The following is a 26,313-nucleotide window of genomic DNA, read 5'->3' on the forward strand; positions in this document are numbered from 1 at the left end:
TCTATGACGTACGTACTTGTGTGATTTACCGTAACAACTCCAAAGTATCTCCTTGTTTTTAATTTTAAAAGAAAAAGGATCTCCTTGTTGCTTCCTCATCTTCTTGGCCTCTCTCTCTCTCTCCCCCTTCCTCTCTGATTGATTTCAATGGAGTTTCTAAATAGAATTGCAGATCTCACCCTGGCTTCGTCGTTCAATTTCGTGACACGGCATCTGATGTATCTATTTAAAGCCGGCGACAACGTCAGAGCCCTCCAAAGCACCACCTAGCATTTGCTCATCAAGAAGGATGATGCCAAGGAGAAGATCGAGATAGCTGAGAGGAATGACCAGAGACCAACTCATCAATTGCAAGGGTGGTTGGACGAGGTGGACGCTACCAAAACCGAAGTGGATGAGATAGTAGGGAGATATACCCAGAGATGCATGTGCTTCAAGTGTTTCTCACCCGACTGTTGTTCAAACTACAGCATCGGCAAAACTGCCACTGAGAAGCTTTTGGACGTGCAAAGGTTATTACATGATGAAACAACGAAGGCGGTGGCGATAACATCGGTGCCGCCTCCTGTCCAGGAGGAGCCTGGACCGACATTACTTGTGGATGCGAATCCATACCTTGAAGAAGCACTCTACTCTATAAAAGAGGATCTCATGGTGGGGATGATCGGAATTTGGGGCATGGGTGGCGTAGGGAAGACTCGCCTCCTCAAACAAATCAACAACTCCTTTATTGGCGACTCTTCTTTTGACGTTGTGATCTTCGCCACAGCTTCTCAATCATGTACAACGGAAAAACTTCAAAAGGAGATAGCCCATAATCAAAAGCTGCAGTGCGATGGGGATGTGTCGAGACAAGCTAAGATCATCTTCAATTTCCTGAGGAAAAGAAGTTTCCTCTTGCTGTTGGACAACCTTTGGGAGAGAATTGATCTGCAGGAAGTTGGAATCCCATTTCCACTCGGCATGGTCGACGGATGCAAGCGCAAGGTGGTCTTGAATACACGATCAACAACGGTTTGTGGTCAGATGGAGGTGAGGAAGAAGATAAAAGTGGAGTGCCTAAAGGACCACGACGCATGGAGCCTCTTCGTGGAGAAGGTTGGCGACGAAACCATCAACTCTCATCCCCGCGTTCGGAGCCTTGCAAAGCACGTGGTCAAGGAGTTGGAGGGCTTGCCACTGGCTCTTATCACAACCGGACGAGCTATGTACGAGAAGAAGGATCCAAAAGAATGGAAGCATGCCATCGATCTACTCAAGAAGTCCCAACTCGACCAGGTCGAAGAACAATCATCTGAAGGTCATGAGAAAAGTACGTTCTATCGATTAAAATTCAGTTATGATAGCTTGAAGTCTGACACCTTGAGAGAGTGTTTCTTGTCTTGCTCCATGTGGCCGGAGGATTATTGCATCGATAAATTCGAACTCATTGGATGCTGGATGGGATTAGGCTTAATAAAAGAGTTTGACGACTTGTCGGAGGCTTATAACACTGGATACACTCTGATCGGCGACCTGATAGCCGCATGCTTGTTAGAACCGGATCAAGAATTGGACTTTTTTGTGAGGATGCATGATGTGTTACGTGATATGGCAATGTGGATTGTCGTTAAAAACAAGAGCAAATGGATTGTCCTTAAAAATGAGGCTCCCCGTGACAAAGAAATTTGGCACAAAGCAGAAAGGTTAACGTTGATGCACAGTACAATCCGACAACTTCCTCCAATTGCACCCACACTCTCTTCATCCAAACTCACCGCTTTGATGCTTCTTCATAACCGGGAATTGCGAGCGGTTGGAGATATGGGAGCTTTAGTTGCACCCACATATCTCCAGCTCTTCGACTGTGGATTTGTTCATTTCCCCAAAGAGATATGTGGGTTGGTCCAGCTCCAATACCTCAACCTTGCAGAGAACAACATACCGTCACTTCCTAAGGAGCTGGGATCTCTTGTCAATCTCAAGTACCTGATTCTAAGGAATACTGGAATCTGTACAATTCCTCATGGTATCATCGCAAAACTCAAACGTTTGCTGGTTCTCGACTTACATGAAACTCGCGGCAGTAAAGGTAGAAATTTGGCCTATATGCCATCACCATTTTTGGAAGAGATAGAGTGCTTAAACGATCTAAAAGGTCTTGGAATTTGCGTAGAAGATACATCACAACTCCATCGACTTATTGCTTTGCCAAATATATCAGTTCGGTGGCTCGGTATTAGCAAGCTGGACAAATCCACGTCCTTGTCCTTGTCAGCTAGCTTCCTTGGGAACAAGCAAATCCAGACGAACTTAGCTCACATTCGTTTTTCTGAAAGCCGTGTGAGGCAATTGGTGATGGAAGGAGACTATCATCAGCCCACTTGGCATCTTGGGGCACTTGAGAGCCTTCGAATTGATCATATGCCCTGTTTAGAAGAAATAATATGGAATGGAGTGGTTCCCAAGGAGCTGTTTCATGCTCTTTGCATTTTGCGTGTAGATAATTGTGACAAGCTGAAGAATATTTCGTGGATTTTGCATCTCCCATGCCTTACGGAGCTATGGATATCTTATTGTTCTAGTATGAGGCAAATAATTACCTGTGGAGCGGACAATCACACTCATGGAGAAAATGCTGCAGATATAGTAGAGAAAGATAGTATCCGGACCTCTACTTTGCCTTGCTTCCGTTTGATGTTTTTGAATCACCTACCAGAGATGGTTTCAATTTGCCACTCCACGTTCGCTTTTCCAGCATTGAGTATTATCTATATCGGGGATTGTCCGAATTTGAAGAAGCTCCCGTTCCGACCAGATACCTTCCCGAGCAAATTACGATGCATTGAAGGTTCGAAATCATGGTGGGAACGTTTGGAGTGGGAAGACAGTAGTGTCAGAACTTACCTCCAGCCTTTCTTCAAAGAACAGCCTCAGTGACGAAGTAAGCTATTGTTCTGCTGCTTTTAGGTGTATATATCTCTGTTGCTGTTTATAATTCTTTTCATTTTTAACAGCTCTGTTTTTCTTTTTTCTTTTTTTGAGAGAGAAATCTCTTAGTCAAGTTTATTCATTAACTTCCAAAAGTTACATCAATATAATCTAATACATAATGGAGAGGAAAATAGAGCGACACTTTTTAACATAAGTCCCACATTTAGCTTATAAAAGCTAGTTCGATAATCTAAAACAGAGCATCAAGCTCAGGATACAATATAAAATTAAAATAAAGAACAGCTCTAGAAATTCCCATGAGCGACCATGAGCGAAGAGCCTCGAGTTAGCCTATAGGTTCTATCAATCCAGTAGTTCAAGACACGGTCATGAGAGTTCACAAAGACAGGAGGATCGAAAATCACCCACCAAAAACAATAAGTTAAAAGCAAACATACAACACTCTAAATTAGCAACGGAGCAAAACAAAATAATACAACTCTGTGTTCAAGAGAGCTAAATAGTATTTGAAAATAGGTGCTTGTAATTCTGTACAAATTATGCGATGAAGTATTGATTGAGTGGAATTAGTATTGATTCGCGATTGTTCTGCTTTTCCATATAAGTTAGTATGGACAGAAAAAAAAAATTCCCCTTCAATTGTCAATTGAGAAGCCACAATAATTCACAAACATGTAACTACATTCATTCATACGTACAAATCTTGCCATTTATACATAGTGCAGTCCATTCCTAATGCCTTATAACCATATAATGCAATTGAGATAGACATCAACTCTCAAGGAAAAACGTGACTAAATACATACGAGCCTAAATTTCAGATCCAATTTGAAAAATTTATGATATGCAACTATGATTCTATCCAAATCTACGAAGAAGATCTTCCCATCATCATTTTCATCTATATCCAGATATAAAGTCTTCAAGCTCTAATCTCTCTCAATAATACAAAGCTATAGCAATGGAAGCCCAGCAATTTGCAGCAGCTAAGTAATTTTTCATTTTCCATCAGATCGTTTTCTTTTCTTTTTTCTAAACAATTCTACCAGTTAATTTAATCAGTACCATTAAAATTTTAGATTTTTTAAAATATGTTAGAATATATGTACAATAGTAAAAAAAAAACAAGCTCAAAACTGTTCGAAGAGCTACTGTGGAATTAGAGCAAAGTAAAAAGAAAAGCCAACAATTTGCAGTCCCAAGTAACTTCTCATATCATTTCTACCAATTATTTTAGTTAGTACACATTAAAATTTTGGATTTTTTTAAAATATGTTGGAATATCTGCACGATAGTAATCTTATGCCTTTCCTTTAATTTAATTGCATCATTGCGTGCCAATGGAAGTAAACAAAGAATCTTGTTCAGAACCTGACTCTATTCTTCTCTTATTCTATATCATTACACCAATTTTCCGTGACTAAGTTTCAATTTTGTTTGTTTTAGAATTGCAAAGTCAAACCAGACGTATCTTAGATTTTAGAGAACCAGGACTACAGGAGAGAAAAACTAGGACCTTCCCAAATGCACTGAATTAACTACGAGAAAACTAAGGGGATGAGTACCAATGTACACAATGCCTCCAACCCTTTGCTTGCCATCTAATCGTCGCCCTATTGCCTTCCACCTTTTCCTTTGCTTGCAATGTTTGTGATAGTGCTCGAATCCCAAAATCTACTGCTTATCTGATCAATGATGTCCACAATCATAAATATAATAGGAGCAATGATTCGGGTTCTTTATAATCTCCTTAATAATGTTCTTTCTTTAAAGAAAGTTCTTAGAAAGATGGTAGCATTAGTTTCATTTAATCAATTACAATATGATACACAAGAAAAAAAAAGGAAGATTGGGCGACAATCTAAGCATAAGTTTCAGACTTTTGGCTGAAAATTAGATTTAATGATAATTAAAATAAAGTATTAAATACAAGAACTCGTGCAGAATAAAAGATTAAGGGGACAAGGTGATGGCTCTAGAAGCAGAACCGATTGATAGATAGGGTACACACTGTTGCGGGTAGACGATAGTAGCAACTCTGCAAATATGAACAACAAGAGTTTTGAAAGATTGAAACTTCTACGATAGAGCTAGTCATGATAAAAACAGACTCACTAGAGTCGGAGTTTAGTTGCTTCGTCAAGACCACGTGAAGACCCGATACATATAGACCTATGAAACCAAGCAACAAAACAAAAGAAAAAAAAAGAATCTAGCAAAGTAGAAGAAGGCTAAGGCAGGTGGGGGTAGATCTAATGTTTACATCCACATATAAAACACATACAAACACGTTCATACATGAGCATACACAGACCAAAACAAGTTGGATGGAGAGATGGTCACAATAGTGGAAGAGCCCTTCTGACCAAGATAGTGATTGAGGCAAGGCAAGGGAGTCGAATTTCATTTTTGAGGCAAAGCTGGGGAGCTCAAGGGCTGGTAGGCACAGATGACAATGATGAAGTCGATGCTGGCATGGGAAAAATGGTGATTGTGTCAAATTCAAAGTAGGAGGTGCGATGGACTACAACAAGGTGAGAGACTATGAAGAGGATACTAGTAAGGTGAGAGACTGTGAAGAGGGCATCAATGAGATAGACGACGGCAAGGTGGGAGATGACCATGAAGAGGACGACAGCAAGATGGACAGCCACGAGGAAAGGAGAGGGAATAAGTCATTAGCAATGAAGAAGATCCTCCCCCGTAATTTTGTCTATGTTAATATATCTTATATAGTGAAGTTGTAATCACAAAGATAGGCCAATTAATAGCAATCATTTTGCTATACACTCATATCTTTGTGAATACTCATTGCCTTCTTATGTACTGCGTTCTTGTGCCATGTATAAATTAGCCACCACATAGTATATGAAGGCTACTATACTATCGAACTATTGAGCTGAAATTTGTAACACTTTGGCCCTTAGAATTATTGCATATTTTTATTTTCTTAAAATTATTGCACATTTTCACATAAATTATTTTATTTATTTTTCATGACATTTTGACCCTAACAATCTAATAATTCTATCCCAAAGGATAGTAATAAAAATTGCTAAATGACTAACTTACCTTTTAACCTTTTTTTCTCTCTTTCTTTCTTCTAAAATAAAAATAAAATCTCCAGAGCTCCTAAATTTTATCACGTAACAATCATGTGACATTTTTTAACAAAAAAAATGAATATGGACAATTAAAGAAAAGGTCATAGGGGTCAACATGCTATAAGAAATAAGCGAGTGAGTCTATAGGAAAGTGCACAATAGTTCAAGGATTTATGTATAATTATTCGAAACTTTTAAGTTAATTGTAGTAGCTAATTTAGTTTTGCTTACTTATTAAGATAATTGCAAGTTTGGGCATGGGAGCGACTACATGTGGGTAGGGCTGATAGACAATCTGCTCCTACACCAACTGAGGCTCAACCAACTTAGCCTACCGATGCGCTTAGTGCTAGGTGGCAATGCAAGCCAACTTATGAGCAAAATCCGGCACCACACATGTTACATTATTATCGAGATCAACTAGACCATCAACGTGATGATCAGGTAATATTTATAAATATATAAAAATACTTGTAACATTATATTATAAACTTATTTAACTCATTTTCACATTATGTAGGAGCCATACATAGAAAAAGTATTAGCTAGACTACCTATGTTATACTAATAATATATGGAGGACGAGGGCATCACTCATCTGCTTTGATATTGTCGAGTGGCATTTTCTAAATCGAGTGATACGCTCATTTGGACAGATTTAGCAAATCCCTACTCTATGTAATATAGAAGACAAGCTTCACTATATTGATAAACATGGTAAGAATACTTATGATTGATAGGTTCACCACGCAGTGTATATTGTGATGTGGGAGCAGCGTGGAGCTAGGTTAGTAGATTCACCACTGGTGGTTGCAACCATGAGCTATAGTGATCTCTGCATGGTATAGTATAGGAGCATCACACGACGGTTGATTTTTTCATTATTAGATAGACCACATATACGGTATTAGCCCTCTGGCACAACTATTGAAGTTGTGGTATTTTTAGTACAAATTAAAATATTTTATGTTCATATCTTTTATATTTCCAAAGATTTTACTACTAAATATTTGGTGTAGGTTCATACTTTACCAGATATTCACCATCAGGGACACCGGTCAGGAGCGAATGAATAATAAAGGTCGAGCAATGAATACCGGAGGGACAAGTAGACAAGAAGTTGGAGAAGAGGGAACCTCATTTTCTATCCCTCAGTCTTTCTTCCCCATCTGATAAGCCTTTTCAAGTTTCCATCTCTTATCCCACCACCTAAGGCAAGTGAAGGGGTCGAGGTTCAGATGCACTTGCTACATGGAGTAGCAGTGGTGGTCGAGCATCAATGAGCATGATTGTTGACATGTGCGTTAGCGCATTACATATAGTTGATGAGTTGCGACAATCCTCCTATAGAGCATCAACTAGTACCATCTCTTATAGTGCATCAACCAGTACCATCTCCTGTAGGTAGAGATAGAGGTAGAAGTAGAAATAGAGGTAGAGGTAGAGCGAGAGGTAGGGTGAGAGGGACTATAGAGGAGCATGCTACATATATTGCGGAACAGGCTACTGAGATTGCGAAGTATGCTACATCTACTTCTAAGCAGGCTACTAAGGTTGCAAAGCATGCTACATCTACTGCATGGCAGGCTATAGAGGAGGTAACTATTGCATAGGAGTAGATGTAGACATACCTAATTCTCTACACACATAGGAGTCATCTACTTCTCATAACCTAAGATTACCTATGAAGAAAAAAAGAAACTATGGCATATTCGATTTTATGCATCGAGCAGATAGATACTTATTTATAAACTTGGAATGTTTTGATGTATAAACATATTTCATTTAATATCATTTGTGATTATCTGTTTTGATGTGTGTGAATTTAGTATTTTAATTTAGATATGGTTTATTGCTTATATGTTATATCTCATATTAATTTATGATATTGTTGTTTGCTTCAAGCGTTTCTTATTTATTTCTAAAAGAAATGTATACATGTGAATCTACCAGCAGTGTTTGTGTTTTAGTTTCAGTTTCAGTGTTTCTATTTTAGTAATTGTAAATGCCAAATTGTTTTAGTGTTTCATTTCAATTTCAGCAATTTCAAAAGAAACGCTTATCTCTTAAGCATTTTATTGAAACTCTAAGAAGTTAGGCGTTTTACGTTCAATTGAAATGCTTTTCCTATCGGCGGTTTAAATTATACATTGTTTGCTTGTAAACGCTTAAGCGTCAAATGTTTTATTAAACTTAAACAACTTAGTTTTTCAAAGTTTTACCAAAAACAAATGCATGGTTTAAGTTCTCATTTAATTTGCTTAAGTTAAGACTAAAAGTAAAACACTAACTAGTTTATTTGGCCTGTTCAATAGACTTATTTTGGCATTAAGTTTGATGAATAGTCTATTTTGGTAAATAAAGTTTCAAATAAGGCTAGTTTGGTCAAAAACTCACCTTATCATCCGATGGGGCCAACTGACAGTTATCATGGAAGCAAAAGGAGAGGGAGGGAGCATTGTCATGCACATTTCCCGGGCTTTTTTGTTTCTCCAGCCGCAAGCAAAATCTCCCCAACCAGCAGCCAAACCGCACCCATCCTCATCCCTGGGTGCACGAATTTCCTACAACCACATGCTTGGCATCTCATGGTTGGCTGCAAGCAAGCCATAACTGCAGATGGATCATCCCGTCTTTAAAAACTAACACTGTGCGCCCCCTCCACTTTCTCGTCTCCAAAAGACCACTTCCAGTTTCAATTATTCTACTTCCTCCTTTCACCATCACCACTTTCTCTTCCTCTATATCTCATCCTCCCTCCAACATGTAACCCACGTTTGAGGTCTTAAAAAAGAAACCCAGAGACATCCCCCCCTCCCCCAAAACTTCTCTCTCTCTCCCCTCCTTTGCTACATTCCAAAGGAAGAAGAAGAAAAAGAAGAGCAAAAGCCCAAGCAACTAAGATGGGTTTACTCCCTTCCATCTCCTAAGTTTTTTCTTGGACTCTCGAGCTCGAAGCATCAACTTGTGTGATGGTTCGATTCCTGCAGCGTGGCCAGACCTTTGACAAGCAATCGCAGGGTTCGGAGACTTTCGAGAACCCCAGGCGCCAGTCGCAGAGCATGGTTCTTGATGGTGAGGGTGGTGGGAATTCTTCGCCGGCGGCGGCGGCGGCGTCTGGCCGCCATCTCCAGGGACAGCAGCAGAATGGTTGGTCGCCGGATCCCGCAGCCGACAAGGCGCCGAGGTCTCGCTTCACCAAGGATGGAGACTCCAATGGTGGCCGGGACGGGCCGCCCTCAGGTAAATGGCATTGTTCATGCTTCTTGGAGTCGGTAATTGCTACGTTCTTGGTAGTTAATCCAATATATTTGGTGTTCTGGTGCTTAGATATGGAGTTGATGAAGGATAGGTTCTCAAAGCTCCTCCTTGGAGAAGACATGTCAGGCTCTGGAAAAGGGGTTTCCTCAGCTCTGGCTCTATCCAATGCCATCACCAATCTTGCAGGTCTGATTCAAAAGTACTGATTTCCACAACTATAACTCAATTCCACAGTTTTAAAATGTTCGGATTAATTGATAGCTTTTAAAAAATTTCCTCCTTGTATTCATTCAGCTTCTGTCTTCGGCGAGCACCGGCGATTGGAACCGATGCCCCCTGAAATGAAGGCGAGGTGGAAGAAAGAAATCGATTGGTTTTTATCTGTCACTGACCATATTGTGGAATTTGTTCCGTCCCAACACATGGCGAAGGATGGAACAAGCATGGAGGTCATGAACAAGTTCCTTCCTAGTTTTCTAATTCATATCTTCCATTCTATTACTAGGAAATATGTACAGAGAACTATAGAGGAATCAACGTTTAACACTCATTTCTTATACAGATTATGTCAACCCAGCAACGCAAAGATCTTCAGATGAACATTCCTGCCTTGCGCAAGCTTGACGCAATGCTCATAGTGAGAAATCTATCCCTTGATTCAGGAGACCAAACGTATTGATTTAAATCTCATTGTGGGAATTACTAATTCATACTTTTCATTTGGAAATACAGGGTTACCTTGACAACTTTAAAGACCAGTATGAGTTCTCATATGTGTCAAGCAATGATGAGTCTGAGAAGGGGACTGCTCAGAGGAAGGATGACAAATGGTGGCTTCCAACTGTGAAAGTACCTCCTAATGGGCTCACTGAGGTCTCCAGGAAATGGCTGCAGTTCCAGAAAGAATCTGTGCACCAAGTGCTGAAAGCAGCTATGGCTATAAATGCGCAGGTTCTTATGGAAATGGAAGTCCCTGAGGTCTATATTGAATCACTTCCAAAGGTATACAACTAAATTGTTTTTAAACATAACATAAGTTACTATATTAGGTTCGTTCAATTCTACTTGGTTCATGCATTGTCCACTTTTAGTTAGCTTTACAACCCCATTTTTTCAGGAAATGGATGCAGTGATGAATGAGAAGTCTTGCGTATATTGTTTGGAATTCTAGTTCAATGTTATCCATGAGTGTTCAAAATCTGGCTTTCACAAATGAGTAGCAATTTAAATGTTTCACCTCCTCTATTTGGGATAGTCAGAATATAGATTTCTGACCCAGTTTTCTGAATTCTTTAATGATACGATTTTATGTAATCACTTACTATTTTAACCTTCATTCCTTGTCATGTTCTTTGGATTAATCAAAGAGAAATTACTTCAACTACTTTATCACATGTATTTCAGATTTAACTGTTGTGTTAGAAGATAGTATCAAGTGTGACACCTGGTTACAACTTACAATTATTCTGATAGCTCAGCCTTGTTGCGGTCAGAAGAAGGAGAAATTCCATCATCTCTTTTATGCCAAGGATGTCTGATTAGGTTGCTTTTGCTTGATTTCATTTTGTTACAGAATGGGAGGGCAAGCCTTGGAGACTCAATATATAAAAGCATCACACTTGATGTTTTTGATCCAGAGCAATTCTTGGATTCAATGGACTTGTCGACAGAGCACAAAGTTCTTGACCTTAAGAACCGAATTGAGGCATCGATCGTCATTTGGAAGAGGAAGATGCACAACAAGGATGGAAAGTCATCTTGGGGTTCAATTGTTAGCTTGGAGAAAAGGGAGCAATTTGAAGAGCGAGCAGAGACAATCTTACTTCTTCTCAAGCAAAGATTCCCTGGCATTCCTCAATCAGCACTGGACATAAACAAGATTGAATACAATAAAGTAAGAAATAATCTAATCCTTCCTTCAATTATTCCCATCTTATGAAGAAAGAATGCAAATGGATTGAATCAATTATCAATTGACAAAAGTTTCTATAATTTTTCCAGGATGTTGGACACTCCATTCTTGAAAGCTACTCCCGTATTCTAGAAAGCTTAGCATTCAGCGTGATGTCGCGGATCGAAGACGTCCTCCATGCTGACTCTCTCACTCAAGATCCTTCCCTCAAGGAGTCAGAGAGAAGGTACTCTTTGTCAGATCCAGAGACAACAGGACCAGTGAGGAAATTGGATCCGAAGGAAGAGATGGAGAAGTTGAAAGAAGCACCCACTTCAATGACACTATGGGATTTCATGGGATGGCAAAAGAAGGATACAAGCAAGGAAGACATCCTGAGCTCACAAGATGGAAAGTTGAAGCATCAAGATACTGCACCTACCAAGAAATTGTCCTATATAGAGAAAGTTGAGATCTTAGGAGGCTTGCGAAGCCCCACATCTCGTCACTAAGGAGATTTACAAAGTACAGGAGAATTGAATGCAATACAAGTAGGTGACAAAGACCATGGAGTTGAATGTATATAGTTCAGAGGCACATTTAGAGTCATGTAGATCTTACACTGTTTGAGTTGTTCTTTCTCCCTCTTTAAGAAAGAGAAGTGTCATTTCCCTCGTTTGGTCCATTGCGTGCTTTTCTTTGCTGCAGAACCTTTGTGTATGGTTGTAGCTACTGATTTTAATTTGTAATTCCATATGATCCTTGAAGAAAACTAAAGATGCAGACTTTCTTCTTGGTCATTTGTATTGAGTCAATGTTGTTGAGTGGCCTTTTAATTCATCTTTCTGTTATTCTTTAATTTTTGAAAGCATACTATCATGTTGTTACGAAATGTTATTGGCGAAGCGGATAAGATGGTATGTACCTAAACTGGAGTTCTTATTTATGTTTTTGTATGTGTGATTCAATCTCACCAAACACTAAAAAGAGATCAAACTAATAAAAACAAACCTATGCATAAAGACATACCTCTGAAAAATCCTCTCAACAAGAGAAAACCACATGGAAACAAATCTACTATGCATGATATGGAGTACGCAGACTCTATAATATCTCGAATAAATTAGTTCAAGAAATAGAACTGCATATACATAATCAACTAGTACAGAACTAATACACAACAGACTGTGGGAGACTCTTATAATACTGTATTGTTGTCCATATATTAGCTTCCACGCTCTAGTGCTAATCTTGCATCACCCATGTGTCCCATGTTCTGCACCTCCACTTGACTTTATGTACCATCACATCTCCTATGCACCTCTTGCACATTAACACGGATTCTTAATGCGCACATCATTAGCCTTTGTTTGCATTTTCTAAAGTCTATATCCTTCTCCTAGTAAAATTAGAGTACGCTCCTAATCTCATTAAGAAACCTCTCATAATCTCCTAATTTAGTCAAAAGAGTTATCATTATTTCCTATTTCATTAAGGCGAGAGTAGACTCCTTGCGAGGAAGCCTAGTCCAACATTCCATAAGTCCAAACTTCGATCCAAGGGAGGCTCTCTTTCCGCAACTATTGAAACAGTTGATCACATAATTCATGGGTGAGACTTCTAACATCATTTCTTATTTAACTTCGGAGAGTTCAGATACTTTAGACCATAGGACAGTGCTTTTACCATACAAAATTAAGCACTTAAACTTGTTCTCAGGAGTTGAACTCAATCCTAATGGCGAATAATTCCAGCTAGAGAGAGTTTTTTTTTTTTTAAATTTGTGGCAACAATTTGAAGGTGGTAGAACTTAACCTAGATCCTCTAGAATCTTTCAATTGGCTTAGAATGGCACACTGAATGGACTACCACAGTGGAATAAACAAAATTGTGACAAACTTATCTAAAAACACCACAAGATATAGGACTTGAAGATTGCATAGACATGGGATCCACTCCTTTGTCATGAACTCTAATTGCACAGCATCCTCATGTTGACACAATAATGAAAAGAAGATAATAAACTTTTGTAGTTATGCTTTGCATTGCACGGAACAGAACAACATAAAAGGTGATATTTTTTAGTTATTTATATGTATTTCTTGTTGGAAAAAGGAGCTCTCGGAGTATTACAGCATAATATATTTGGGGAAAGATGTGATAAGCCTATATATATATATATATAAAGGTCCTTCATGCCTAACATGTCTTAATACAGGTGGATTCTATCCTTTAGTATATATATAATGGTTGGGTCCACTGCGTATCTACATTTTAAACGTCTTTGCACGTAGAAAATGCGAGGGCATACCATTTTAAGGCTCTTCTATGCATATACCCATGAAATTTTCAAATTTGCTTGTAAACAACGACAAATTCTGCATTTGCATTAGTTCTCCTAAAGACACCTATAGATCACACAAAAGTAACTGTAAATAAGTGCAACCTTGATTTCATCTTTCATACTTATGACCTAATTAGGTCAGACAAAAAACTAGCCCTCCACAATGCATAGGGTACTTCAAAATCTTTCAAAGCACCGCAAGGAGTTAGGCGTCGGATGTGCCCTGAGTAGGATATAGAGACGAGTTCGAAGAAAATTATGTTAAAGAGTTACAACAACTGTGCAAATTTCTCTTAGAAAACATAAGCAATTGCATATATATAGTGAAAAAATTTGGATGAAGTTGCTCAAAATACAATATTTATCTCTTTGTAAGCAGCATCACAGAGAACACTTTATCCCCAAAGACCGATGCAAACTCGATAGGATGAAGTTAGATAATAGCGAAAAAAGATTGGATAAAGTTGCCCAAAATACAATAATTGTCTCTTTGCAAGCAACATCACAGAGAACATATTCCCAAAGACGTTATCAAAGTTATACCTTTTCCTCTTTTTATCTTGGTAAGTCAGTTATTAAATCCATATATTTTCAATGGGTATGATAACCCTTTTGTCCAATTTTGCCAGCTTGGATATTGTCTAGATATTCCATAGTTCATCTTGAACTTCAGCACGGTTGTGCTTCACTATGATTCTTGTTGACTAAAATTTCATAGAGAAGATAAACCCCATTTGTGATTTGGTGATCTACATTCAGTGCTCTTCACCACACGAGATCACTAGCAAACTTCATCCCTAATATAGAGAATGCAATACAACATTAAAGATTCCAATTAGTTTCTAGGCCTAAACAACAGAAAGACAGAGATAGACAAGTAGTTCAGATAACATGTGTTAGCATTTACTTTTCATCCATGATCACCTGTACACACCATCACACCATATCTTGGGCAAAGTATTGGACAGTATATCTACATCTTAATGTTGAAAATGAAGTCAGCTTTCAAAGGAATGACTCACCCTCTATTTCCGTTAGAGGTGTTCAAAGTAGGATCACCATGCGCTAAGTAATCATCTGGATCTTCTTCTTCATCAGAGGAAAGAAGGGACGATCCCATCCATGCCTTGAAGCCTTCATTCATGCGCCTCTCCATCTCAGGTGACACTTCATTAGCCCCTTCCAGCATCTCCAGCCCCAGGCTACGGCCAGCAAAGTTTCCCTCGTCAAGGATGACAGCAGCTTTTCTTCTCAAAAAGAAGGCAGTGCCACCATACAAGATCACCAAACCCCATGAGGCAATCTCGTAACACCAAAAGAGAGGAACAGAACAGCTACTTCCCAGTGTAAGGAGACTTGATCCAAGAAATAGTGCCATAAGACCAAAGATTAGTGCAAACACCATATTTAGAATTGACAGACAGCGCACTCCACCTGTAATTAATGTACATCAACTTAAGAGTTCAAGTTCAGGAAACAGGATGACAAATTCAAAATCTATTTGCGTTATTCAGGTGCATTGTTAACAACATTGTAATTGTTCTTATTCACTGTTTCAAATTCTCAATCAAATCATATTGAAGCAACTGCAACAAGGTAAGTTAGACCCATTTATGACAACTAATTATGTGAATCTATTTTCAGTTTTCACAAAATTACCAGATGCAACCAATCTGGAGGCTGATAAACAGAACAATTCAATCCCAAGATGGATATAAATGCATTTATCTCATAAATAACTTTCTCCCGACAATCACATTCACATAAACTTGAAAGTTGAAACCCCACCAACTCATGGTCACATCAATCAAAATGGACTTCCTAACTTTTCCAAGGGCATCAAGCCTAAAACTACCGTCCTATTCTGATATATCACCTTCTCCTTATCTAAGAAATGAAGGACCAAATTCCAGATTATAGAATTTTGGTCCTAGAAAATAGCCCAGATAATATGAATATCTAATACACAGATATAACATGGAAATGCTGCCTTTTAGAATTCTAAATATAAAAATCCTGCTATAGTGTTTATACAGATCATAATTCTACATATGACAAAATATAGAATTCTTTCTTCTAGGTGAAAAAAGAAAGCTTGACTGTTTGAATTAGAACGCACTGGTCATTAGAAAGGAATAGTTTCATTCAAATAAAAGCCTCAAGAGGGAGAAGAAAATCAAGATTGATGTGGGAGGAAGTAGTGAGAAAAGACAGGACAGCATTCGGTTTGACAAAGAACCTCATTCTAAATAGAGGTGACCAAGTAAAAGGATCCAGATAGCTACCTTTGGAGTGATGGACTAAAGCCTAAATGTTGCTGATGATATTATTGTTGCTTATTGTTTGAAAGAAGATAAAAAAGATCAAATTTAACTCCCTAATTTAATAGCATTAGCTCCATCTTTATGTGAACTTGTTATAGATTCTTTTTTTTTTCCTAACAACACATTAAGCACTATATTCCCTAATAGGACTTCAATCGGACTGTGCTGAGAATTATGTGCTTTAACATTTTTTCAGCTTACAAAATTTACATGCATTTCATGTATACTAATAAGTAATAACCAGCAGTACAGGAAAAGCAGGACTTTCAAGCAATTAAACTTCGTAGCAGATAAAAATTAAGATCTTTCCTATGATATTGAAAAAACATTATCTGAAGAAACTAGAACACATCCTGCTTATTATGAAAAAGAATGCTCTTGAAATCTAACAGGATCATAAATGAACAAAAGTAGAGATATGAAATTTCAAGCTTCATTCAACAGTTATGTGAGAAACCAGAGGTTACAAATGCACCTCTTTTAGAAGCACAGAAGTTATTTTCCACTACCCGGAGGAACAGATGTCTTCTTGGAGCAGCATAAGCAACAGTAATTCCTGCAACATCAGTTCAGAAAATAAAAGATCAAAGCGATATATAAAAAAAGAGATATGTAGAACTAATGATTTCTCACTCAAAACAAAACAATATCACAGAAAATAATTTATTAAAGTACATCTAGCAACTAGCAACGCAGACAAAAGGTGTATAATATTAATGCATGAATGACTTAAAAATAGGAGAAAAATTAAGCTCGTGTCCAAACAACGCAATTGGTAGACAGAATCTGCCAGAAATGAATGCATACCTTCTCTATGCCAACTATATGTATTATGTAGCACCCATAATGAAGTATAAAGATAAATAAAATGTTAAATATCTTAAGAATAAGAACATTTCACAACGGCAAAGATCTACTATAACTCTTTTAGATATGTGAGTTTGATCATTCTAAAGTGACACTAATTTACATTATCATAGCACTTGCACTTCCCAAATTATAGTTAGAATCTAGATACAAGAAAACAATAGGTATCTCTAAAAAGTCCTCACATTTGACTTTCACTAAGAAAGAGTAGTCAATCTAACAATTGAATTTTGATTGTGTGAAAACGAGTATTCAGCTAGGCAGTTTAGCTACTAAACTCTGTTTCATTACGGAATTGGAACCCATTGCATCAACCTTAACAGTAAATGCAAGACAAAACTGTACATATCACCCACACAGTATATCACCACTTTAAAAAATCGTGAGACAATTATCATCTCGCTCATCCACTAACCACCAAAAAAGATAAATTTAAGTTCCACAACCAGAGAAAGAGTATATCTCCAAAGAAAAGAAAAGAGCAGCACACAGAGAAGCTCAGTCCAGATTGATAGGAAATTTCTTCCTTCCATTCACTTGAGTTTTAGACTTTTGTTGTGCCTCCTTACCACCAAGTCCTGCCCATCATATTAACATATTATTAATGTGATGAAAGGGATCAACAGGCTAGTTGGGAGTCAATTTCTAAAATGTTCTATTATTTCTCTCAAGTCAAAGGCACCAACAGAGGGTAACCATCCAAACTCTCCAGGTTTTTTTACAGTTCTTAGCAACCCCTACTTCCCCAACATCCAAATGTCCATCAACTTTCTCAGGTTTTTTAAAATGGCCATAAATCTCCTTTGCTTTCAACATAACTTCCTTAGCATATTTGCACTTCAAGAATAAATGGATAGCAGATTCATCTCTACTGCAGAAGCTACACTTGGTATCTCCTAGCCACTTTCTCTTGGCTAGATTAGCCAGCACCCTATTATTGTAGGCCAACCACAAGAAGGCTTTATGTTTAAATGGAATTCTCATTTTCGATAAGCCAGGAATCACTCTTGAGATCCTTCCACCATTATTTAGAAATTTATGCACAAACTTAAAGTAAAATTTTCATCAGAACTAAATCTCCACTTCACAACATCCTTCTGGTTTTTATCAGGTAAGTGAACAGAATTGAACTGCATCAACTGTTGCTATCTTGTATCAAAGGCTCAAAGCATTATCAAAGTACCTCATGTATTTAACATACCAATACTCCTCATTCTATCATCAATATAACAACACTCTCCAAGCAATAACAAATAAATTGGAGAACAATGTGGCCAACGAAATATTCACCCAGCCAATAATCTGTCCAGAATCTAACAGTTTTGTCATTTCCAACTTTCTTAATAATACTAGCTTTAAAAGAGAGACCAGTCTGCATAACACCTCTCCAAAAGGAAGGGGGCTATTCTAATATTCTATGTGAGACCTTCCATTTAGAATATACCTTTCTAATCCTGCTATAGTATATTTTATGAATAATATCAGTCAATAAATGATTGTCTGAATTTAGCAATTTCCAGCACCATTTTGAGAAGAGAACAACATTCAAATCTTGAAGATCCAAAACACTCAAACCTCCAAAATCCTTTATTTATTTATTTATTTATTTTGCAAACCAACTTCCAATTTGGTAGGTGATAACCCTTAGCATTCTATCCCATCCCTTTCCAAAGAAATCTACCACATAATTGGTCAATCTTTTTAACAACCCACTTCAGAATGGCAAAGAAAGAAAGCTAGTATAAGGGAATAGAGCTGATAACAGAATTAACCAAGGTCAATCTGCCTCCAAGGAAAGTAACTTCCCTTTCCATGCTGCCAACTTCTCAATTTTTAAACTAGCACCCGATCTTGCTCATTGATATTTTTGTAATGCAAAGGAAATCCCAAATATCTTATAGGGAGTTTCTCAGTCTTGCAATTGTATCTCCACTTAAACCAATAAGTCCATGATGTTTAGCTCTCTTTAGGATTTCTTTTAAGCCATCGGCAACAATCACAAACAAGGAAGGGGCTAAGAGATCATCGTGCCGCAAGCATTTTTTACATTAAAATAACATACCACACTTCTATTAAAATGCACTGCAATAAAGCTAGAAGAAACAGCAGACTCCACTCATCTGATCCATCTTCTTTTGAAATCTATTTAAACTAAGGATGGCCTTGCCGATCATCGGCCGACACGGAACGGCACGTGCAGCAAAAGAGAGAGAAAAAAATAAGGGAGACTACCCACTTTCACCCTTTACAACTTGCTGGCCTCGTCATTGCCTCTCACCGCCAACCTTGTTATTGTCTCTCGCCGCCGACCTCATCGTCACCTAAGCTCAAGGTGCTACTCGCCGCCAAGGTAAAATCTGCAATTTAATTGTTTATTCAACCCGACCCACCTCGCCCTTTCTTTCTCCTCGGGCTCGGGCAAGCAGCGCCTCAAAATCGGACGATGGCGAGCGGCGATGACAAGGTCAACTATAAGGTTGATGGTGAGCGGCGGAGCTATTAGGAGAGGTGTCATGTGGTACCCCTCATGCCACATGCCGGTATATTGTCGGCACGGTAAGTGTCGACCGCAAGCCCCATGCTAGTTGGCACGGCCATCGTTGATCTAAACCATCACTACCCCAAAGTAATCCCATCTAACATAATTGTCTCTTCTAAAAATCAAGTTTCAACAAGAGACCCTCTTCCTTCTTTTTAGCATTATATAATACCTCAACGCACTAGTCATATATAGTCTAGAATATATCTACTACTAATCCATCTTTTCAAATTTATACAAAATTTCTCACACAAAAGTTTAGTATTCACTTATGTCAACTATCAAAAGATAGCTATTCCCCGATAGACATGATCTTTCCAACAACAAAGACCAAAAAGTTTAAAATGTTCAAAACTTTCTTATTCCTCGTGATGGCACTGAAATCTTTTCTACACATAATCCTTAAATCACATGAGCAAGGAATGTTTTCTAATTGATTTCCATATAAGGGTTTCATAGGATCTTGAACCAACTTTTCCTCTGAAGAAATTAACTAGTCAGCTTCAGGAAACATCTAATAAAATATTAGTCTAATTATTTTTAGAGCAATTAGCTGCAGTTGAGTACAAGATAACAAACAAAAACTCTTATGTTCTCCTTTAACAAAAGATACCTTTGAACTCTAAGAAAAAAGAATTTTACATAATTGACACTGAAAACTTTCAAAATATCATTATTATCACTACATTCTTCAAAATATCATAATTGCTACCGAAATCATTGTGCACTTTCAAAACTACCATTCCATTGGTTAAATTGACTAAACATGGTTAAAACTGAACTTAGATTCAAAAAATACTGTTTTGCCCTTGCATAAATTATTTTATATGGTTTAAAAACTATCCAATATTTTATCCAGTATCGCAATACAACGAAAAATCTTTTTTTTTATGGGAGACAAAAATCGTTGATATTTTTTTTACACTTCAAGAAAGAAGGGCATTTCAGTCATTTACATGTGTTTTTAAATCAAAACCTTTTATATTTCCTCTAGTAAGAAATTTTTTTTTACAGCTTGTCATCTATCAAGCAAGTAAACATTCCAAAACATAACAAAAAACCTAAATCAAGAATTTCTCTATGACAAAAAAATTGTGAATGATAAAATCAATGCTAAGGACATATTCAGGCAAAAGAAGCTAAAAATTGATGACTCCAGAATAAGATATGGAAGACCATAACTGAACTAGAAAGGAAAATGTTTAAAATATCTTAATGCAAATTAAAGATGTAAGCAAAGAAAAATGAAATAGGCAACGATTTCCAAAGAATTGCATGAGAATTAATATGTCAAAAATGATCTCTACTAATGTTCATAGTCAGCAGCATTCCAAACTGAAACTCTTGATTGGTCACTAATGCACCATGTCTCCATGACAACATTGACAAACTGAGATAATTGTAGCTGAACTTCAAGTTATTAAGAAGATTGAAATCTCTCAATACTCTTAACACGTCAAGTAATCAATATGAATTACAAGTTCTCCTTTGTCAAGCCTCTCAAAGTTGGGGATTGCACTAAGAGCATAACAGTACAATAACCTACTAAGATTGCACAAAACTTGCAAGAGAACCAAAGATACAGAAGATGAGCTGGCAAGAGCTAAAACGACAATATGGTGGTAATAAAAGAAGGCAACCCTTCCATCCCAAGATTTAAAACGAGATAAAAAGGAACTAAATCGCAGCTCACCAGCCAAGAGATACACCGCCGAGGCCAAGAACACGATAGCGGATGGCACGAACACGACCATCCAGTAGAAATCCGCCGCCTCCTCTTCCGTCATATAGAACGCCCCATGATACCGAGACACCTCCATTTCCCGGCTCGCGTTCACCGGAAGAGCCTCGAGCATCCTCCTATCATGGCAGAACGGCCTCTGACTCGGCTCACCGGGAAAGACGATGCTGAGGCTAACCGAGGCGGCAATGACGACGGCGAATCCAACGGCCGCGGCGACGGACATGGCGAGGGGTCTTTGGAGGCGGCCCCATGCCTTCTCCTCCTCACGGAGGCTCGCGTACTCATGCTTTGGCATGAAGGCTTGGCGAAGGGCGTCGGATAGCAACGCCATGGAAGGTAATTATTCGATCTTTTTTATCAATTTGGGAGAAGATTAGCAGGAGAAACGGCAGGAGGATGCGGATGAGAAGAGGACAAGCCTTAGAATGGAGATGGATTTGGAATTCGATGCCATGGCTGGGAGATCTTGGAGAGTGGAGGAAACTAAAAATTTCGAGGACTTTGGTGCTTAGGGTCGGAAGTGAAACCTAGTTGAGAGATTGGGAACACGAAAAGGGGACGTGAAGATGAAGCTTCGCTTTCTTGTTTCATAATAATAAATATTTACATATTGCAATATTTAAATGTGTCTTTACTTAATTACATTTTTAATAAAAAAAAGTAACTTATTTACATGTATATCTTTAGATGCCATTGTGGCAGACTTCCAGCCAATGAACAGTGGTTAAGTATTCATACTGTAGGAATACACTACATCTGTAGAAGATACTAGACAATGAGTTGGAGAGCACCTGTCAATCAGATGCTAAAATAGAATTCTTTATTACCGACCAATAGAGTTAGATAGGTAATTCTGCATGACCAAGAAGGTTATGGGATCGACTCCAACTCCAAATAATTATTATAAAGAAAATTATTTAATGACTGGTGGTGGCTTAGCTCGGTTGATATTTCGGTTGTGTAGTTAGCTTAGATGAGCAGCTCAGCAACACCATGGCTTAGAGCACTGTTTCAGCGGCGTTTAGTTCGAAGTAATCTTAGTGTCTTTGTATCCAGAGAGGGTTGACTATTTATTAATCCATATCTAGCCTTCAGGCTCTTGGATGAATTAAAAAAGACAAATAGAATTCTTTGTTTCTTCACACGAGGAAAGATGAGCTCTAGCGAGGCAGGAAGAACCCCACCTGCCCTCGTTGGAGGTGAGGAAGTCTCACTCCGACGAGCCTCCTCTTCCAAATTATTCAAGGATAAACAACTAGAGGGCAAGTCATGAGCAGACGTGGCAATAGGCCACCAGCGTTCCCTTGGGCCACAGGGGCTCATTCTAGAGGAAATACTGACTAAGATAAAAGCTCAGACAGATGAGTGTATTATCCTTGAACCAAAGGTGTTACAAGCTTGTCGGGATAGTTGGCGACTCACTTTAATTGGCCGCTTTCTAGGAAGCAGCATCCTGCTGGGGAGACTCAATTTCATACTAGTGAAGTTATGGAATGGGATTGACTAGCTCTTCTCCGTATTCGACATGGAGGAAGGATTCTACATCTTTCGATTCGAGAGGGAAGCGAATGTGGCTTACATCCTCATCAATGGCCCATGGATAATGCAAGGTATGGTTCTTAACCTGATACCATGGAGAAATAACTTTTAGCCTTCAGAGAACGCCTTCACAACTGTACTGATTTGAATCTAGTTGCACAATCTTCCCAAGGAATACTGGGAACTAGAGGGTCTCATTCTAGTGGTCGTTTACTTCAGGAAGCCGCTGAGGGTAGAGGAGACAATGGTTGACCATAGCCGTAGTTGTTTTATTCAGGTATGTGTAGAAGTTGATCTGAGGAAGCCATTGAAGATGGTGGTCTAGTTTGGTTCGAGGTTAGAAAACTTAGACCAAATGGTGGTTTATAAAAATATTCCACTATATTTTTTTGCATGTGGTTGTGCGGGTCACCACTCGGAACTGTGCAAATCCTAAACCAAAGAGGGAAACGTTAAGGGAAACATGCAAAGGTAAAACCAAAATGGAGGACATAGTTGCGCCCTCGAATACATCAAAGATCCCTACACCAGATATTCTGCAAAAGTCGGTTGACCTGATCAATCCCCAAATTGGTGAAATGACAATTGCTGAAGAGGAACACTGAGATAACATGGTCATCGAAGGAAAAGGATTGTGAGTGACCAAATTAGACTTGCAGAGTGACACCTCGACAATAGCAAACCCAAGTTTAGTGATAATCAATGGGGTACAAGTTCAGCTGGGTTCTGGCCAAAGTCGAGAACCCCAAATGTCCTATGTGAAGACCTACAAAGCCAAATCTCTAGAAGGCAAACCTAGAAGCCTCTACCTACTGAAAATTCTATAGGATGGGTTAGCTCTTGCCAAGTCAGTACTGACTTTACCCTCCAATGGCTTGGTAATGAAGGTCCATGACAAGATGATCACGAAGATAAAAGAGGCCTTCACCCAAGGATTGAAGGTTAGCCAAGAGGATATGGAGGTAGACCAAAGGCAAACTCAACTAGCACGGGTGGCATATGAAGGTGGCCCTACGATGTAAGCAGGTGACTAGTCGTAGGCTAAGGGTGAAGCAAATGAGAGGCTAGCCCACTCCTCTAAGAAAGGACGGATCCAATAAGCTGTGCTCATTCATACTTAATATTTTTCTTAATGAGTAAAGCACTATTCTAGAACTATCGAAGAGCTATGAAGAAAGAAGTGCACGACCATTGTCGAGATTTGAATAGGGAGCACAACTTGGATTTCCTTGTTCTACTAGAATCTCATGCACATTGGGAGACTGCCAAAGGGGTGGCTAAAGCCCTAGGGCGATGCTGGAACTGGTTTACAATTCCGGCGGAAGGTTGGTCGAGAGGCATCATGGTTCTTTGGAAAAAAGTTGGTTGGGTGAATGTCATCGCAACATCAAGACAAGCAATCCATATGGTGATCTCTAACTTTATAGGCTAAACTTGGGGCTAGACGATTGTTTATGCTAGCAACCAGCTGAGGGAATAAATGGAACTTTGGGATGAGTTGTCAAGTGTCCTGAGTATCAACGCTCCTTAGAGTTAATGGGCAATTTTAATGCCTATCTTTTCACTCAAGAGAAAAGGAGCCTGAGGCCGATGCAACTGGGACCTAAGTGCAAGGCATTTAAGAAGTTCGTGGAAGAGGCGAGGCTTTGTGATCTGGGCTGCAAAGGGCCACCTTCCACATGGTGCAACAATCAGCAAGGACCCAAACGTATTTGGATCAGGCTAGACTGCAAGACTCATTGGTTGAGTTAGTTCCCGTTGAGCAAAGTTACTAACTTTGATAGGACCGCATGAGACCACGCACCAATTCTCTTAATCATGCCTTTTGTGCCTTGGACGATGGGCCAACCTATCTCGGTTCAAGTTGCACCCCCTCAAGCATGAGGGGAGCAAAGCTATTGTTGTTGAGGTTTGGACACGTGGAGCCAATGGCAACCCGATGCAAACTTTCTCCCATAAAACATGCACGTCGAACCATGTGCTCCGTAGATGGAGTAGGGAGGCTATAGGGAACCTCAATAGGCACTTACATAAGACGTCCTCTACCATCAAGTAGTTAGAGGATCTAGATGCAGTGGGACAGCTGGACGAGGAAGGATTTGGCAACCTTTGTAGCCGATATCATCGCAAAACGACTTTGAGCAAGCAATTGAACATCAAGTGCCAATAGCAGGCTAGGTTGAAATGGGTTTGTGAAAGAAACTGCAATACCCGATTCTCAAGTATCAACTTCGATATGACGGTGATGAAACTATATCTCTGCTATTCAGAAAGATGAGCAAGTTTGGACGCAGAATGAGAAGAAACTAAATGCCGCTTTTGTAGAGTTCTACTCAGAACTTTAGGACTAACTATGGAGGCCAATCAAATGGAACAAAGTTGGCCAAAACTACCGACCATCTCTACAGAAGAAGCCTCTAACATTATTCAGCCAGTGACCAACAAGGAGATAAAGAATGATCCTTGGAGTCTACCGCGAGGTAAAGTGCCCAGACTGGACGACATCCAAGTAGAGGTCGACACTCATTATTGGCCTATCCTAGGCGATAGCCATTATGAAGCTGTGCAGTTTTTCTTCTCTACGGACACTCTACCATAGAGACATGGAAGGATGTATCTCACCCTTATCCATAGGAAAGAAGTCTCACCAGAGTGCGAGACTTCAAGCCAATAGCGCTATATAATGTCACCTATAAGGTCATCACCAAGGTGTTGGTTAGCTTGTTGAAGGGTCTACTGCCAAAGTTAGTGGGGTCAAAGAAGCAAGCTGCCTTCTTCGCTGGTAGGTCCATCAATGACAACACCCTAGCTGTCTAAGATCTAAGAAGTGACCAATAGCATGACCAATGACGAGCACAAGCTACCGATCATGATGATCAAAATGGACATGGAGAAGGCTTACAATAATGTGAGTTGGAATGCGGCTCTCGACACGCTTGATTTATCGCGGCCTCCGACAAGGTATCATGTTATCACCGTACTTATTTAACCTAGTTTCCCAGCTCCTCTCAAGTATTCTAAATACCAAGCTTAGAGAAGGGGAGCTTACTGGCTTCAGCGACGGGAATATGTAGCTCTCCCACCTTTATGCGAATGGTCTGCTCATAACCGCGCAGACAACCAAGGGCCAATATGAAACGTGCACTAGAGTGCCTCAAAGTCTACTCAGCTCTCACTAACTAACACGTAAGCTTTGCTAAGTCGGAGCTATTCCTCCCAAGGTGGTTAAGCACAGAGTTGGCTACCAACCTAGCTGACGCCCTTGACTTGTGGCGGGCGGAATTGTCTTTCACCTACTTCGGCATCCTTATTTTCGGGGGGAGGATAAAGGTCGAGGAGCATCAAGGTATGATAGATCGAACTGAGTGGAAATTGGCAAGGTGGAAGAAAGGTTTACTTTTGATAGTGGGTAGGCTAATACTAGTGAATGCAACCTTAATGGTCATCTGCATCTACTGGTAGGGTAGCACCTAGGTGCCAGACTCAGTGCTGGATAAGGATGAGCACATTGCCTGGTCTTTCCTTTGGGGCAACAGTTGAGGCCGCAGCATGCATCTCATCAGCCAGGAGATGGTGACCCAGAGCAAAGAAGACGGTGGGTTGGTAGTTAGAAGATTGAAGTTGGCCCATGCGGCCCTCCTGAGCAAGCTAGCCTTTAAGGTCCTCAACAAAGAGAATACCCCGTGGGTTAACACGGTACGAGCTAAGTGTAGCAAAGTAGACCCGTGGGACACCAGCATAGCCCCTTTTCCATCATGGGTTTTAG

The 26,313-nt window shown here is 39.3% G+C and overlaps 3 protein-coding genes across 4 annotated transcripts; 2 read left to right on the forward strand and 1 right to left on the reverse strand.

The window, feature by feature from the left end:
• The first annotated feature begins 426 nt into the window (after positions 1–426).
• Positions 427–2,919, forward strand: LOC140781414 (probable disease resistance protein At1g61300). Its single transcript, XM_073127362.1, has one exon. The coding sequence runs from the start codon at positions 427–429 to the stop codon at positions 2,917–2,919; it is 2,493 nt and encodes an 830-aa protein (XP_072983463.1).
• A 5,892-nt stretch (positions 2,920–8,811) lies between these two features.
• LOC140782379 (rho guanine nucleotide exchange factor 8-like) lies at positions 8,812–12,061 on the forward strand. Its single transcript, XM_073128903.1, has 7 exons — positions 8,812–9,281; positions 9,369–9,485; positions 9,594–9,748; positions 9,862–9,936; positions 10,032–10,301; positions 10,873–11,193; positions 11,301–12,061. The coding sequence occupies exons 1-7, from the start codon at positions 9,011–9,013 to the stop codon at positions 11,700–11,702; spliced, it is 1,611 nt and encodes a 536-aa protein (XP_072985004.1). The 5' UTR covers positions 8,812–9,010; the 3' UTR covers positions 11,703–12,061.
• A 1,760-nt stretch (positions 12,062–13,821) lies between these two features.
• Positions 13,822–21,602, reverse strand: LOC140782665 (uncharacterized). 2 transcript variants are annotated; one of them, XR_012107926.1, is made up of 5 exons: positions 20,958–21,602; positions 16,334–16,414; positions 14,557–14,968; positions 14,048–14,331; positions 13,822–13,927 (listed from the first exon to the last, which is right to left on the reverse strand). XR_012107926.1 is itself a non-coding variant. In XM_073129362.1 (4 exons), exons 1-4 carry the CDS (start codon positions 21,337–21,339, stop codon positions 14,316–14,318), a joined length of 891 nt encoding a protein of 296 aa, XP_072985463.1. In that variant the 5' UTR covers positions 21,340–21,602; the 3' UTR covers positions 13,963–14,315. The 2 variants fall into 2 exon arrangements, 1 of the variants encoding a protein (XP_072985463.1); XM_073129362.1 differs by lacking the exon at positions 13,822–13,927 and having other exon boundaries at positions 13,963–14,331.
• Positions 21,603–26,313: the final 4,711 nt, after the last annotated feature.

The sequence above is a fragment of the Typha latifolia genome, chromosome 2 (genome assembly GCF_019914945.1).
Source record: "Typha latifolia isolate L0001 chromosome 2, TyphaL0001v2, whole genome shotgun sequence".
NCBI classification, from domain to species: domain Eukaryota; kingdom Viridiplantae; phylum Streptophyta; class Magnoliopsida; order Poales; family Typhaceae; genus Typha; species Typha latifolia.